General features: G+C 34.2%; 1 protein-coding gene across 1 annotated transcript; it reads left to right on the top strand.

Moving 5' to 3' along the window:
• The first annotated feature begins 2,835 nt into the window (after positions 1-2,835).
• On the top strand, positions 2,836-8,905 carry LOC131642872 (glycerophosphodiester phosphodiesterase GDPDL7-like). The gene is made up of 11 exons (XM_058913039.1): positions 2,836-3,453; positions 3,596-3,745; positions 5,934-6,045; positions 6,123-6,404; positions 6,490-6,602; positions 6,695-7,190; positions 7,340-7,375; positions 7,460-7,741; positions 7,838-7,974; positions 8,056-8,539; positions 8,625-8,905. Exons 1-11 carry the CDS (start codon positions 2,836-2,838, stop codon positions 8,903-8,905), a joined length of 2,991 nt encoding a protein of 996 aa, XP_058769022.1.
• Positions 8,906-17,292: the final 8,387 nt, after the last annotated feature.

Consider the following 17,292-nt stretch of genomic DNA (forward strand, 5'->3'; position numbering starts at 1 on the left):
TGTTGATTGTTGTCTGATATTTTTGCTTTGTGCTCGGGATTTAGGTTGCTTTAGAGATAAACTTCTTGAATCCTTATCTAGGATGATTATCTGTTAATTTCTGAACTCTAGAGATAGATTTAGAATTGGCAATCACTTTTGTATCTATCCTTAATGCTTTCGTGTTTGAGCGACGTGCGAGAGATTACCGACGCGAGAATATGGATGTTCTCGCAGCTTTGCGTTAGAGATAACCTTGGTTGTGACTTGATATCGTAGGTTCCCCAAAGATAGACAATGATGTGAGAGATACGTGATGACATAGACGAGTATCGTAGGTTGAGTCTAATTGATCAATAAGTTTAAGTTTGTGAGAAGTAGATTATATTCAATGCTTGATAAATCTTCTCTTTCCAAAGAATGAATTCTTTTGTGTTAATATTTACTTTTTCGTTTTTACACTTTTGTTCGTTCAAACCCGAGTTCGAAACCATATAAATTGTTGAATGGCATTCTCACCATCTCTGTGGACACGATAAATCTCAGAGTAATATTTCCAATTTTTTTATTATTTTCCGTTATGTCTTCTTCAACATCTGTCGAATCCTCTTTTGAAGATATTGTTTGTTGTTCTTTATTGTTTTCTTCCTGTACGTGTTTGATTCCTATTGTATCTTGTACATATCTTCATATGTGCCACTAAGAATACCAATCACTGCTGAAATAATGGAAGCTTCATACATTTTTAATCTTCTGGAAAAAAACGAATTAGGATTTGATCTTTTTGAAACAGGTCCTAGTAACCTACTACCCTTTTGAACTGACATGAAGAATAACCTTTTAAAGTTAGGAACAACAATATAATATAAATTTAATTTTGATACACTTTCATATCAAAATCTGGATTGCAAAAGTAGTGTATAACTCATGTTGATGGCCTTCTTAAGGTGAAATGGCTAAACAAGTTGTTGTCCAAATTGTGGCCATTTGTAGCAGATGTGAGTAAACTTGTTTGTAGACTTATTTATTTTTGTTAATTTTTTTGTTTGCATAGAAAGCTACATCAGCTGGAGCAAAATTGCTTTGTTTTCATGAGGCTTTCTTTTTTGTTGGTACTAATGATGGTGATAGTGTTAGAATTACTCAACCTTTGGATGGATCAATACTGCTCTTTATCCAGGTTCTAAACCTAATAATTTGTTCTCTATTTTTAAATTTGCAATTAATGTACTGTAATTTTTTACTTATGCATTTTTTGGATATTTTTAGGATGTAACAAGTGAGATATTTATGATTTAACTAAGTAGGATGTTTTGTATGATGTAACAAGTGATATATTTTTTACTGTAATTTGTTTTCCTTTTTTGGATATTTTTTATGATGTAACAAGTGAGATTTTTTACTTATGATTTATCTAGGCGTGGTTGAGTGATTGTTTTGCATAATTTCAGGCATTGCCACACGAAGTGTCTTAAAGAATGTGAATTGTTCCGCGACTCATCCCGGTAATTTCTTCAGTGGCAATTTTTTCAAAACCGTAAACTAATAATTTTAAGACGCTTTGAAAATTTTCCATGGCTACCGAAGAAGTTATTTGTAATTCTGCGACTATTTTCTCTAACAAACCATTTAAGTTTGAGAGTTTTCACTTCAAACTTTAGTAACCTTAAAGAAGGTTGCCCATATTTTGACTGAGGACATTCTTATTGTTCATTCTGAATCAACCAAACAAACTAATGGTAACAAAAATGTGAATTCAAATGAAATTGTTAACTCGTCTGAATTAGACTTTGTTGCAAAATCTAAAGCAGATGATTTACAGCCATAAAAGAAATATCCATATGGAAAGATAATGATTATCTTTGCAAAAACCACATTCTGAGCAGTCTCGCTGATAATTTGTATGATTAATACAATAACTGCGAGACTGCAAAACATGTATGGGAAGCTTTGAAAAAGAAATATGATATAGAAGAAACTGGAACAAGAAGTATGTCCTTATCTACTACCTAAAGTATCAAATGATATTTTTGTTGGGAAAAGGTTCGCTATTGATGGCATATTTAAGTTGAATGTTGATTTGAATAAAATATTTCCTTTTGTTTACTCTTTGTGTGATTTTTACATTTCGCATGCTAGACTTTGTCACATTAAGAAGCAAATTATTTCTAACTTAAGAAACTTAGACCTAATCCCAAAATTTAATGTCAATGATTTAGAAAAATGTGAATATTATAGTCAAGCTAAAATAACTAAGACTTCACATAAATTAGTAACTAAAGAATCTAATCCCCTAAAACTTATACACTCTCATATATGTGAATTATATGGAACTCTAACTAGAAATAGTAAACGTTATTTCATCACTTTTACTTGCGATTCTTCTGATGATACTCATGAATACTTAATGAAAATAAAAGTGAAGCGCTTGACATGTTTAAGATGTATATGAATGAAATTGAAAATCAATTTGGTAAGAATATTAAGCGACTTCATATTAATGTGGGAACTTAGTAAGATTCGATGTTATTTAATGAATTTCATAAACTTCGAACTGTGAATGATACTCTCTTCGTTTTTTATTATAAGTCGTTTTAGACTTTTCACACAGTTTAAGAAAAATAATAATTGTTGTATGAAAATGAGAAATTATGAAGGTTTTTACAAAATTATCCTTCACTAATGACATGTGGAAGATAAATTTATATAATTGAAAGGAGAGAGAATAATACACATTTAAGGATATAATAGGAAAAATAACATTAATTATTCATTGGAATTGTAAAGCGACTTATATTTAAATACATTTTTTTCCAAAACGACTTATAATAAAAAACGGAGGGAGTAGTACACCAAATGGATGTTATGACAACTTTTTTAAATGGTGACTTGGAAGAAGAAATTTATATGGACCAACCGGAAGGGTTTGTGATTCATGGGCAAGAAAATAAGATTTGTAAATTAGATAAGTCTATATATGTTCTAAAACAAGCTCCAAAGAAATGGCATGAGAAGTTTGATAACTTAATGATATCGAATGGGTACAAAGTGAATGAGAGTGACAAATGCATTCATTATAAATATGAGAATCGCATATGCACTATCATACGTCTCTATGTAGACGATCAACTCATATTTGGATCAAATATTCAAACTATTAATGATGTGAAATCATTGTTGAACAACAACTTTGATATGAAATACCTCGAAGAAGCGAGTGTGATTCTAGGAATCAATATCACTAGATCCAAAAAAGGAATTTCTTTGGGTCAATCTCATTATATGGACAAGATTTTCAAGAAGTATAATTACTTTGACTGTAAACCCACTTGCACATCACACGATCCAAGTGTAAAACTGTTTAAGAACATTGATGCTAGTGTTAGACAAAGGGAATATGTGTGCATTATTAGTAGTCTTAGGTATGCCACTGGTTGTAGTAGACCTCGACATTCTATATGTCATAGGATTGTTGTATAGTGTTACTAGTAGACCGAGTAATGAGCATTGGAAATATATTGGGAAAGTCATGTGATACCGTAAAAGGACCATGAATCTCAATTTATATTATCAAATATTTCCTGCTTTACTTTAAGGATACAGTGATGCATATTAGAATACCTTATCAGATGATTCTAAAGCAACTAGTGGCTATACATTTAGTATAGCTGGAGGGGCTATATCTTGGAAATCAAAGAAACAGACTATCTTGGCTCAATCCACGATGGAGCCTAAGATGATAGCATTAGTGAATGCTAGTGAAGAAGTAAGTTAGTTAAGATGATTTCTAGGTGAGATCCCTTTGTGAGAAAAACATATGCCTATTGTGTTGATCCGCTATGATAGTACCACGACTATTGAAAAAATTGAGAATCATTATTATAATGGTAAAAAACGTCAAATTAGAAGAAATCACATCATTGTTAGAGATTGAATTTATAAAAGAGCTGTAAGAGTGGATCATGTACGCATTGATGAAAATTTAGCAGATCATTTAACGAAAGGATAAGCTAGAGAGAAAGTCCAGAATACATCAAAGAATACGGGACTAATGCCTATAGAAAAATGAGTTGCGCGTGATGGTAATCTGACCTAAATGATTGGAGATCCTAAGAAATATGTTCAATGGGTAATAACAAGTTGTGAGTAATATGAGATGGTCAGAAGAGTTTGAATAAGTAAAGCATGAATCATGAAGCAATAAGAGGATGAGCTAATAGAAGATCTTAATGAGATTTATACTCTGTATGAGGAAGTACCTATGCTACAGGAGTGCTCTTGATATATTCTTCAATGTGATTGTGGAACTTTGGTCGGTTCCTATGGAATTTAGAACCAAAATTTCTAGAGCCTTCACTAAAACGGGATACATGTGCATGACCATTAAAACATGAGCTATTAGAATGCATCTTAAGAAAAGATTGTGTGCGAGTTTGATGTCTGAGATAGAATCAAGACAATCGTGTCAGTCTTGTTGAATCAGAATCCTACTTGCTACGCAAAGGTTCAAGTCGTAAACACCTCTGTTTATGCACAATCTTAGAAACGTTTGACGTTACTTCTGAAACACTTTTTATATTCCAGTTGGGAATTGTTAGAACATGTCAATACTCCAATAGGAAGATGAATTTGAAGAAGTTCCTTAAATCCCACATTGTGTCTTAGTTGAAAAAACTCCTTAGTTTCACATTGCTTAGGTGAGATATCATAGCTAACTCACTTCATTATATAAGGAAACTCCTTGTTTCATTCTAAAATACTTCAAAAACTCCTTTTGTTGAGTTTTTTCTTTCCCACTCTCATAACTTCACGTTTTTCAAACTATCGAAACGCCAACTCCTCTCCCTTTCTTTCTACTCGTTGAATTTTCCAAGTATTTTCTTCAATTCTCTTAAGAAAAATATGTTAATTTCTTCTCGTTTGAGTTGAGAAATTACAAGTATTAATTTTTGAATTCTCTTTGGAGAATTATTTGAATTTCTCTTGTTTGAGAAATTATTTTGAATGGTCAAATGATCATTATTGAATTATTTTTGGAGAATAATTTGAATATTTCATTGTTTGAGAAATTATTACGATTGATCTATATACTAGATACTAAGAGTGGTTTTTATACCATATTCGACTGGCCTTTGTGCTATCAGAGCGTGTATTTCTGGCCCGATTATCTACCATGTAAGTATTAATCGTACAATATAGAACTAAGTTGTTTTATCATGAAGGCGGCGTGATTGATTAACTACTTTGCATAATTTTAGATAGTGCCACGAAATGTCTTAAAGAGAGCAAATTATTCCGTGACTCTAATTACTTTCAGAGAAAAAATTTTCAAAACCACAAACTAACAATTGATAATAAAAACATTTTACATAAAATTTTATAGTTATGTACTTGTCATATAAATTTTTATGTAATTTAAATTTATTTATCATTATAATTATGTATTCGGTAAAAATTTATAATATATTTCTTTAGTCAAAATATATACACTATTTATTTTACTCTCAGAAATTTCTGGATATAACTAATATATTAAAAAAAATCCAATTTTTACAACAATATAGAAAGACTATCTAGAGTAGAGACGGTATAAGATAAAAAATCAGTTTTAAAAAAAAGTTCAGTTTCAAATAAGTAATGAAGTTTATCTAACTGAAATAAGCATAATAAATGTTAATTGGTTGTCCTTTTTGAGAGAAAACTTGACCAGCTATATCTATTCATATGGAAAAATGTATGAAAATTAAGCTTCATTTTGGTATCAATTTTCCAACTCTTGTTTCATTCTCTTGAGGTTGAGTGTTTTCTAAGAAACTTATCTGGTCTGTTTATTTTCATGTGTTATTTGTTATTGTGTTCTATATTTTCATCTGTTATTATTATATACATCAATTGTAACTCATATAGATTGTGTTTGCTTTTCACTAACTTAATATTTGATCTATTTATGACAGAAAAATAACAAAATGTTAAGAAGCTTGTTTCTTGTTTTGATGTTGGTCCGTGCAACATTACCTATTGCTCCTCAAATTCCTGTCCCTGCCAAAAAATGGTCAACATTAAGTGGTTGGTAATTCTTCTGTCAAAGATTTAAAGGTATTATTTTGTTATATGATGATTCTTGATCATGCGATCTATCGTAGGTAACGAGCCGCTTGTAATAGCACGCGGAGGATTCACGGGTCTATTTCCAGAAGGAAGTTCAGAAGCAATCGGCATATCGAAGGAGATAAGCATTTTTCTTTGTAATGTTCAGTTTACAAAAGATGCTGGTGCCTTTTGTGTCACAGGAGTTAAACTCGACAATACAACGACTATAGCAATGTTTGATGCAAATGAGAAAACCTATAACATTAATGGAAATGATGTGCGAGGACACTTCATGGTGGATTACACTGCTGCTCAGATTAACCACAACGTGTCGAGTAAGAGATTCTTTCTTATAAACATATGACATCTTGTAAATTTTACAGCTGAGGTTTGTGATCTGAATCTTATCCTATGTTGCAGTGAATCAGGCTATTTTTTCTCGTCCGAGTTTCTACGATGGTGTGTCTCCAGTACTCAATGTTGATGGTATTCTAAGTAGCAAAACTCCACCAAGGCTCTGGTTGAACTTCCAGGTTATCTCCCTCACTATCTCGTGACATGAATAATAACTCGCGTAATCATTTTATGACACTTTCTTATGTTGAAACTGATTGTTCTATTGCAGTACGAAGAGTTTTATAACCAACACGGCGTAAAACTAGTTGATGAAGTACTAGAAATGTTGAGACTTTATACTATAGACTTTGTTTCATCTCCTGAGATAGGTTTCTTAAGAAGCATCAACGGGAAAGTTAGGACGAAAACAAAGTTCGTTTTTCAATTTCTTAACGCGAGTGATGTCGAACCAACAACGAATCAACCATATGACACCATTGTGAAGGATCTTGCAGCAATCAAGTCATATGCATCTGGTATAATGGTACCAAAAGAATACATATGGCCAGTTAAACCAGACAAATACTTGGGGCCTCTGACAACCCTAGTATCTGATGCACACAAACAAGGACTAGAAGTGTATGCTTCTGGTTTTGCTAATGATTTCTTTTCAAGTTATGATTATAACTATGATCCTACTGCCGAATACCTACAATTTATAGCAAAAGACGAATCTGTTGATGGTCTTGTTACTGATTTTCCTTCTACCGCATCAAATTCCATAGGTGAGTTGACCACACTAGACCTTTCTTATTAACATTTTCTGCGGTGAGAGTGAAGAGATATTCAAAAGTTTGAATTGTGGTTCAAAAGAAGATGATTGGACTATAAGGAAAACTGAGTACTAACTTCCGCAAATTTCTTGTTTTTTCAGCATGCTTTGCACTCAACAATACACTGCCGAAAAAAGGTAATAGTATTATTCTTGAACTTCTGGCGGTCATAGAACCTTATAGACAAGATGGGAAAAATGCTAATGCATTTGCTTTTGCAGGACAACCTTTGATCATAAGCAATAACGGAGCAAGTGGCGTTTATCCAGGTTCCACCGATCTTGCTTATCAACAAGCAATAGACGATGGAGCTGACATTATAGATTGCTCAGTTCAAATGACAAAAGACGGAATTTCATTCTGCTCAAATACAGCAGACCTAATGGCAGATACAACTGCTATGACTAAATTCATGTCGCGAATTTCCAATATTCCAGAAATTCAAACAAATAGTGGAATTTTCTCCTTCGATCTCACGTGGAACGAGGTCCAAAGCTTGCAACGTAATGCATCTGTATGACTTCGAAAATTCATGAGAAGATCTAGCCTTTAATATTTGAACAATAAATAAACTTAATGTAATTTGTTTCTTGCTTCAGCTCAAATTTCTAGCCCTCTTGGCAGTGACTTCCAAAGAAATCCAGCAAACAAGAACAGTGGTAAATTTGTTATGCTCTCGGAATTTCTGGAGTTGGCTAAGGATAAGGCAGTTACTGGAATTTTAATTAACATAGAGGTAATCATTATGCATTCTTGAATCACTTTTATAAAAGTTTGACTTATATTACTGCTAACAAACTCGTTAATTCGATGATAGAATGCTGCTTACCTTGCATCAAACAAAGGACTTGACATTGTTGGTACCGTAAGCACTGCCTTAAGCAATGCGACATTTGACAAGCAAGCGACGCAGCAAGTTCTGATTCAATCGGATGATAGCTCGGTGTTATCCAAGTATAAAGACATTCCATCTTACAAAAGAGTGTTGTTAGTTGAAAACATAATAGGCAACGCGCCTAAGGAGAGTGTGGATGAAATAAAGAAGTATGCAGAAGCGGTGAATCTTCGAAAAACATCTGTTTTTAAAGCATCTGGTTCCCTTTTAACAGGAATGACTAATGTTGTTAAAGAGATGAAAGATGCAAACCTGACAGTGTTTGTTCGTACTCTAAGAAACGAGTTCATATCTTTGGCTTTTGATTATTGGTCAGACCCTAATGTTGAGATTGCTACTTACATCCATTCTGCTAAAGTTGATGGAATAGTCACCGATTTTCCAGCCACTACGAGTCGATACCTCAGTAAGAAACTCGATTTTAGAGATTAACTAACTAGAAGATTTTTTGTTGAAAAGGAAAAGTTATTAATATGGTTGAATATATGCAGGAAGTCCATGTAGTGATCTCAACAATGTAGCCACCATCTTACCAGCTAAGGCAGGTGAACTAGAAAGTACTGTTTCACCAACATTAATGCCACCAGCAGAAGCACCACTTCCTCCTCTTGAGGTTGGTAACATTGTTGATCCACCTCTTCCTGCAGTGACTAATGATAATCCTCCTGCTACACCTTCTTCACCACCTCCTTCACGTGCTTATGCAAATGCAGCTAATCTTGGTCTCTCCCTAGTTGCAATCATAGTGCTTGTCATCAATCTTACTTTGTGATAAAATTGTTTTTGATATTAACCAAGTGTTTTACTAGTAGACTGTAAATTATTCATACAATTAGAGTATCAAGTGAATTCCTCAAAGATGGATTTTGAAACTAAATTAGTCACTAGAAGATCTAACTGGCCATTGAATTCATTGTTTTACTAGGGATAAATGGTGTCACTTTTAAGATCTTGGAAATCAGCTTCCTACATGTTTATCATTTTATGTTGATGATTATTAATAAGTGCCCTCAGGGCACATGTTAATATGTGCCCTCAGGGCACATGTTAAGAGCCAAATCTAGAAATTTTTACTTAGAAATTGTGCATTGTTTTCATAAAAAGTTTATAATTAATGTGTTTGTTACGTTTTCCAATACAAATTTACTATATTTAGGTTTCTTAACATGTGTCCCAAGGGCACATGTTAGCTTTATCCTATTAATAAAAGCTAATGATGTACTGTATATATGACAATTGTTTTGAATTATGGATGGATGGGAAATGAAATAAGAAACATTTCTATTGACCTACTCTTCTCAAGTCGTTGCGAAAGAAGATGAAGACAATTTTATGAATATTGGCAATGTTCAATGTTTATCAACAACTAGTGGAAAACTCGTGCGTCCGCACGAGTTCTGGTGTGGACCGCAGATATGGCATCAGTTTGTCATGGAAATTCAAACAAATTAAAAAATATCAAAATTTTCTTGAAAAAAAAAAATGGAATGCAAGATAATTGTATAAATTTCTAAAATATTCTATCGCTAAGAAAAACTATTAAACACAAATTTGTAAGAAACCAATAGTGAAAAATAGGAAAAAAATGTTAATAGTAAAAATATTTATAAAGTTTAATAAATGAGGAAAAAATATTTAAAACTAAAATTAGTTGAAAATGAGGAGAAACATAGTTTTACATAAAAGTCTAAAAAAATAATTATATAAAAGAATTAAGTTTAATGTTGTATTTATTAAAATTTGGACTATGGTATAAAATATTTTAAAAAAATAAAAAGTCAGTAGTATAATTTATAAGTATTACTTTTATTTTCTTTAATACTATAAAAAATGTTAAAACTTGTGTTACCCATGCGTTCACACGGGACTGGTGTGTTACCCGTGTGTTCACACGGATTTTGGCCATTGGAGTAAAACTCCCAACTTAAACAATTGCCATTGGACCAACTTAAACATTTTCCATATAGGCCAACTTAAACATTGGCCACTTGGGCCAACTTAAACGATGCAATGGATGCGACTCAATGATGCACATCCACATTCACACTTAAACAACCTAATCGTCTTAAACGACATAATTGACTTGAACGACTTAATCAACTTCAACGACATAATCAACTTAAACAACATAAGCAACACAAACAACTTAAGCAACACGTCATACATCGTCTCAAACAACGCCAACTCAATGGCAAGGTTCTATGGCAATAACCGTATCATTACTATCATAGTAATTCATCACGTCTCAATCACGTCTCTATGTCATATCATTATACTATTATCACCCGGTAATAATAATGGTGCATGATAGTATTGGAGGTTGACCTGCTTTGTGACAGAGTGTTAGAATCCAAAATGTGGATAATTGTTGATAACTTTTGTGGTATTTTGATAACTTTTCTCATTCCTTTTCCATTTAAGGTTCGTAATCGTGTACATAAATAAAATCGAGTTTAGTAGTAAATATAGTATGTATAAGCTTTTCTTATGTTTTGTGTAGGTTTTATGCATTGTGGGAAGTATTAGGAGGTAAAGAGGCATTTCGGAGCAAGTTTGGAGGCCAAAGGAAGAAGTCATGTGCAGCAAGGGCCGCTTAGTGGCCTCTAAGCGCGCTTTCCAGAGGCGAAAGGAAAATTTATGTTCAGCAAGGTCCGCTTAGCGGCCTCCAGCGTGGAAGCAGATATTTTTGGTGCTCCGCTTAGCGGCCGTCTGTGCGCTAAGCGGAGGTACTTTTTCAAGTGGCTAATTTTAGGCACTTAGAGATATTTTGAGGGGATCTTATCTTGTTCCTTTCATTCTTACCAACCACACACTCTAGGGCAAGAAGAGAAGAGAGAAAAACTCATAATCTTTCAAGATTTCTCAAGCATTTTTCTTCATCATCTTTGAATTTCTATGCTAGGAGATCTTGTGTTGATGTTTTTGTTGAAGCTATGGATATCTAAACTTCTCATGTGTCAAGATTAGAGGTAGTTAGCTTGTAGAGTATGTATTTAGCTTGATCTTTTGTATATGAACCTTGTTGATGATTAATATATGGTGAATATCTTTGTATTCATGATTATATGTTGTTTTGATACACTATTGAGAGATATGTTTCAAATCTTGACAAAAAGGGTATTCATCTATCAATAATCAAACTCTAGAGATAGATTTGTGAGTTGATAATCACTTGTATCAAACTTTAAAGGTTATTATGTCAATTGTCGGCATGAGAGATCATTTGACGGTTAATATAATAACAATCACGATACTGCTTTAGAGATTAACGGTATCGAGAGGATACGTGATTGTATTAAACATTGATATGTTCATATACATGATCATCAGAGTATATACAAAAGCAAGCTAATGAAAACTAATCTTGACACAGTTTTACCAAACCGTTTTTAAACTCTAAGTTATTGTCTTTACTTTCTTTTCATGCTATTTATCTTTCATGACACTAAAAACATCCAGAATCTTAACTCAAAATACACTAAGTTGTAGAACGGCGATAATATCGCATCAATCCCTGAGGAGACGATACTAGAAATACTTATCCTATACTTTCTAACAAAATGGCGCCGTTGCCGGGGATTGGCGTTAAGATATTATAAGCATAGCAATAGTTTCTGTGTGTTTTGAGTATACTTATTATTAATATTATCTAGGCTTGCCTCACTTTTTGGTTAGTGTTTTAGCTCTGGTTTATGCGTGGGAGTGTACCAGCAGATCAGCTTCTTTTTGATCCAGAAATTGAAAGAACCGCAAGGAGACTGAACAGTAAAACCAAGAGAAGAAGGAAACTAGCCAAAGAACGAAGATTAGCCCAAGAAGCAACTACTTCATCAACACCACAAGTTATAGAAGAAGAGATGGCAAATCAAAAGAGTGAAGTGAATTAAGTGACCACCCTACAGGATATTGTCCACCGGTGAATGAAGTGAATTATATGGCGAATCAAAATCAAGGAGGCTATCAACAAAGACAAGCTCCTTACCAAAATCAAGGTGGATACCAACAAAGGCCAAATGCACCACAATATGGTCAAGGGTGGAGGCAAGACAATTATCAACAAAGACAAAGTACTTATCAACAACAACCACCTTCTCAAGACAAGCCTTCAAAGTTAGAGGAGACTCTAAATCAGTTCATGCAAGCATCAATGGCAAATCAAAAGAGTAATGAAGCGGAAATAAAGAATTTAGAGACTCAAGTCGGCCAACTTGCGAAACAACTAGCCGAGAAGCAAACCGGACCATCATTCACGGCAAACACTCAAACCAATCCTAAGGAGCATTGCAAAGCGGTTGTAACTAGGAGTGGGAGGGTGCTTGAAAGTGAAGTGGAGAAGGAGGTTGAGGTGGAGGAAGTTAGGATAGAAAAGGGGAAAGAGGTAGAAAGTGAAGTAGAACCAAAGAAAGATGAGGGAGTTTTAGTTGAAAATGAGAGTGAAGAAAAAAGTGAAGTAGAAAAAGAAAAAAATAGAGAGAAAAAGAGAAAGATTCAAGAGGGAAAGAAGAAAGTTATGAGTCCTCCCGTTCGTAATCTACCTTACCCTCATGCTCCCTCAAAGAAAGATAATGAGAGGCAATATGCTCGCTTTCTGGACATATTTCGGCAATTGCAAATTAATATTCCTTTTGGTGAAGCTTTAGAGCAAATGCCAAAGTATGCCAAGTTTATGAAGGACATCCTCACAAAGAAAAGAAGTTACACTGAGCCCGAAAGGGTTGTCCTAGATGCTAAATGTAGTGCAATCATTCAAAGTACTTTACCAAGGAAGGAAAGAGATCCGGGAAGAGTCACTTTGCCGGTTACTATTGGCGATATTCATATTGGAAGAGGTTTGGTCGATACAGGTTCAAGTATCAATTTGATTCCTTTATCCATGGTCAAGAGGTTAGGCATTGTTGATATGAAAAATACAAGAATGACACTTCAATTAGCCGATAAGTCTACAACTATGCCTTTTGGGATAGCGGAAGACTTGCTTGTGAAAGTTGACAAGTTCTTCTTTCCAGTTGATTTTGTTGTCATTGATATGGAGGAAGATGTGGATACCCCATTGATTCTAGAAAGGCCTTTTATGAAGACGGCAAGGATGATGATAGACATTGATGATGGTTTGATGAAATTGAGGTTCCAAGATGAGGAAGTGTGTTTTGATCTCTCGGAAGTAATGAAACATCCAAATGATAATGGTGATTGTTTTAGAATTGATGCTATGGAGGAAGTTATCATGCAAGTTGAAAGTAGAGCTCATTGTAGCGGGGAAAATCTGATATCGAAGCCATGGGATTGACTCGAATCAATATTCCGTTTGAAATCGCCACCGCGCTTTATTTTTTTCAAAGGAAAAGGGAAAAGAACGTAAAACCCAAAGTTTTGTTTTAAAAAAAAAAACAAGAAAGAGAACTCAGGTTCGGGTGTTGATTATATGAGGGGAAGGTTTAAAGCACCCCTCATATCCGTGGTACTCCACGGGAACCTTTTTGAAAATCTGTGTTGTGTGTGTGCTAAAAAACGGTTTGTTTTATTTTCAAAATAAGCTCGGCAAAGCGTTAAGCTTTGGGCCTACATACCTCCTCGGTGCAATGGAGAAGTCAGAGCTAATGTAGTTCCGCTTTTGGGAAAAAACAGTTTTAAAAACGAATAAACACTTTATTGTCGTTAGAGAGAAATACTCAGCCATTGATCTTGAGCATGAGAACAAACAAGTTCTTTGCATCGCAAATGAAAGAAGGGCTCCAACTCGGATAAAATCAACGAGTATGCCACTAGCTCTCTCACGCGGAAAAGATCTCGTTATTATCAATCAATTTCAAAATCGTGGGGTATAACCACTCGTTTCGACAATTAACGGTGTCTAAACTTTTGAAGAAAAACCACTAAGGGCGAAAGATATTTTTAAGAAAAGAAAAAAAAGTTTTGAAAAGGTTTGCAAACATAAGAATATTTTGGAAAAAGGGAGAAGATTTTGAAAATTTAAGAATGGAAGGAGATGAAGAGGCTAACCTAATGCATAAAATAAAAGCTAAGGAAAGAAACGGTCTAACCGAATAAGAAGCCAACACTTGACATTAAGAGCCAAGGTAGTTTTCCCATCCTTTGGATTTATCAATACCAACACATTAACACTTGGGGATCCAGATGAACTTATTGTCTTAGCACCATTTTTCATTAAGCACATTAAGATTCTGACGAAAGTCGGGCAGAGTAACGGTTGTTTTCGGGTAAAATCCTTATATCAATGCCTTGGAATTAACCATCAAGGGCTTTCAAGGAAATACCTGCACACATAAACATACAACAGAACAATGCCAGACAGACAGAACAATCACAGGATAGTAATAGAATGAGTCCAAAGGTACTAGGTCCATAAGTCCGAATCTCCAAAGCGCTAGGGATAGTAACTGATAGTCCAAAGAGAGCCTTATGTATTTTTTAGATTTTGGTTATTTATTAGTGTTTTAGCGAAAAAATAAAGTATGGTCCAAGTGGACAAAAGAAAAATAACAGAAGCATAAACATATGTCCAAGTGGACAAAGAGAAAATGACGGAAGGTAAATATGATGAAATGATAAAGTAAAGCGATAAAGCAAGAAATATAAAGAGCGGTAATATAAAGAGCGGTATAGTAAAGGTGCGGAAATTAAAGTTAGTTGTTAAGTGTTAAAGATAACCATCTTGAAACTTGTCAAGTATGTTATCAAAGTTAGTAGGAAGATCTATGGTGAGTGAATGATGTACTCGGATTTAAATTCAATGGGGCTTATCAGAAGCTTGATAAAATCATAGCGACTACACGATAAAAACCTCCACAAGTCTTAAATCAACCGCATACAATTCTCTTCCATGTTTGATCTTGTTTTTATTCGGGACACGAAATATTGCGCTATGTTAAGCAGATCGCCAAGTGATTTATGTAGAAATCACCCTACAACGAGGCCGGTCAAAACTTTATGTGCTAATGCATGCGAGAAGAACGATATGTAGATCGCCTTCCGAAAGCAATACCGCACGAAAAGAAAATAGGTAACGATCTAGTCTTTACTAAGAATCCATAAGAATTCTCAAAGTATTAAGACTTTCATCGATCAAAAGAAAAAAAGGAGAAGGAGAAGATAAAATGCATAAAGATAATCAACTCACACTATCATTAATATCATTCATCTAATATTATGGATTAGGTCATTTCAAACCTATCAACATCCTAGATCCAATGATATTAATGAAATGGAGGAAGAAAAATAAAATTCACAAAAGATAATCAACTCACACTATCATTAATATCATTCATCTAATATTATGGATTAGGTCATTTCAAACCTATCAACATCCTAGATCCAATAATATTAATGAAGTGGAGGAAGTAGGAAGCCAAAACAAGCATAAAAAAGGCAAAAAACACATTCTGCCTTACTGGAAATCGATTTACCTCTGTAGGAAATCGATTTCCTGAGTGCAGAGTTCAATTTTGGGCGCAAAAAACAGAGTGGAAATCGATTTCCCTCTGTAGGAAATCGATTTCCTGCGCACAGTTTTCAAAAAAACAGCATTATGAACTTTGAAACTTGATTTAGGCAAACATACAAACACCTTATGATCACATATCCATAGGAGCACGAATTTTCCATCAAATCACCATCAAATAGCACCAATATAGCATCAAAGATGCATTGAACACAAGCAACAAAGATCTACATCTTAGAATTGACAAATTTACCAATTCTTGAATTAAAGTGTTGAAGTAGCTTCAAGAACAAGCACAAAGTGTAGATCCTTCAAGTATGGAGATGAACAATCAAAGAAAAGAGTGAAATGTAGGAGGCTTAGTTCAAAATTAGCAAGATTCAATGTGAATCTTACTAATCTTATGAAAATGAACTTTGGGTGAGGGTTTTGGAAAGGGTGAGAAATGAATTTGCAAGCAATTTTTTGGCTCTCCAAGCTTGAGAAATGAGAGAGTAGAGGGCTCTATTTATAGAGTTGGAGCAAGAGTAGTGGCAAATTGGTCTTTTTGTGTTTGGTGATTAACTTGTGTTTAATTGGTGATTAAAGTGGCAATTAAATGGTAAAAAGTGGTAAAATGGGGTTAAAGAGGGTTTAATGAATGAGTTAATTTTGATGAGGTGGAAAATTGATAAAATGATCAAATAAAAAGGTGCCAAAATGATGTCAAGCTTCCCTCTTATATTTTTTTGAATTTTGCGCACAGGAAATCGATTTCCCACAGGGGTAAATCGATTTCCACCTTCAAATTTTCAAAAATTGTTTTCTTGCACTATTTTGATTTTTGCCCGATCTTTCACCTGTAAAATATAAACAAAAGAGACAAAACATATATTTTTGATTCTTTTTTTTTTGGTTAGTATAAACAAATAAAAGGCTATAAATGCTCGATAATTCCCCTCAGAGATAATCACAGTATCAAAGATAAAGCTTCACAATGGTGCTCTTGATTGATGATTGAATGCAATTGATGTATGATCTTAGGGTCAAAAATTGGGGTATGACAGATGCCCCTATTTAAGTTTCTTCGATTTGGAGATACGATGATTGGAAATCTTCGTTTTGACAAAAATCGAAGAGACTTAAATATATAAAACACAATTTTTGAGCCTAAGATGCAATGCAATGTTAATGAATGCATGTGATGATAATAAAGCATGACAACATTGGAGAGTAACAAGTGATCCACTAAGGAGAACAAATGTCTTGCTATAACTCCGCTGGGGAGACAAACGTCTTAGAAGTTCCACTGGGGAAGGCAAGACTTTGTTGGAGAGACGGAACTTTGGTGGGAAAAGAAACTTCTCTGGGGAAAACACTTCGTGTCAGAGAAGTTATAGCATCCTCTTTCACTGGGGATGAGAAAAAGGGAACATCCTCTTTCACTGGGGATGAGAAAGTATGCATCCTGAATTAGAATGCCAATCTTCCGTTAACAGAAATCACACCATCGTACCACTGATGATTGAAGAGATGTACTGCCGTACCACTGACGATAACACATACCAACGTTCCACTGTAGGCATGAAGAAAGATATACCACCGTACCACTGATGATATGAAGAGAGTTATACCACCGTACCACTGATGATATGAGGAGAGAATACCACCGTACCGCTGATAGCATGAAGAGAGATATACCACCGTACCACTGATGATGA

Source organism: Vicia villosa, unplaced genomic scaffold, assembly GCF_029867415.1.
Source record: "Vicia villosa cultivar HV-30 ecotype Madison, WI unplaced genomic scaffold, Vvil1.0 ctg.005981F_1_1, whole genome shotgun sequence".
In the NCBI taxonomy this organism is placed as follows: Eukaryota; Viridiplantae; Streptophyta; class Magnoliopsida; order Fabales; family Fabaceae; genus Vicia; species Vicia villosa.

Coding starts and splice junctions, on each gene's coding strand:
- LOC131642872 (XM_058913039.1), top strand. CDS start 2,836: ATGGATGTTATGACAACTTTTTTAAATGGTGACTTGGAAGAAGAAATT. Junction 3,746..5,933: donor TAGTGAATGCTAGTGAAGAA/GTAAGTTAGTTA, acceptor TATTTATGACAG/AAAAATAACAAAATGTTAAG. Junction 6,046..6,122: donor AAAATGGTCAACATTAAGTG/GTTGGTAATTCT, acceptor GATCTATCGTAG/GTAACGAGCCGCTTGTAATA.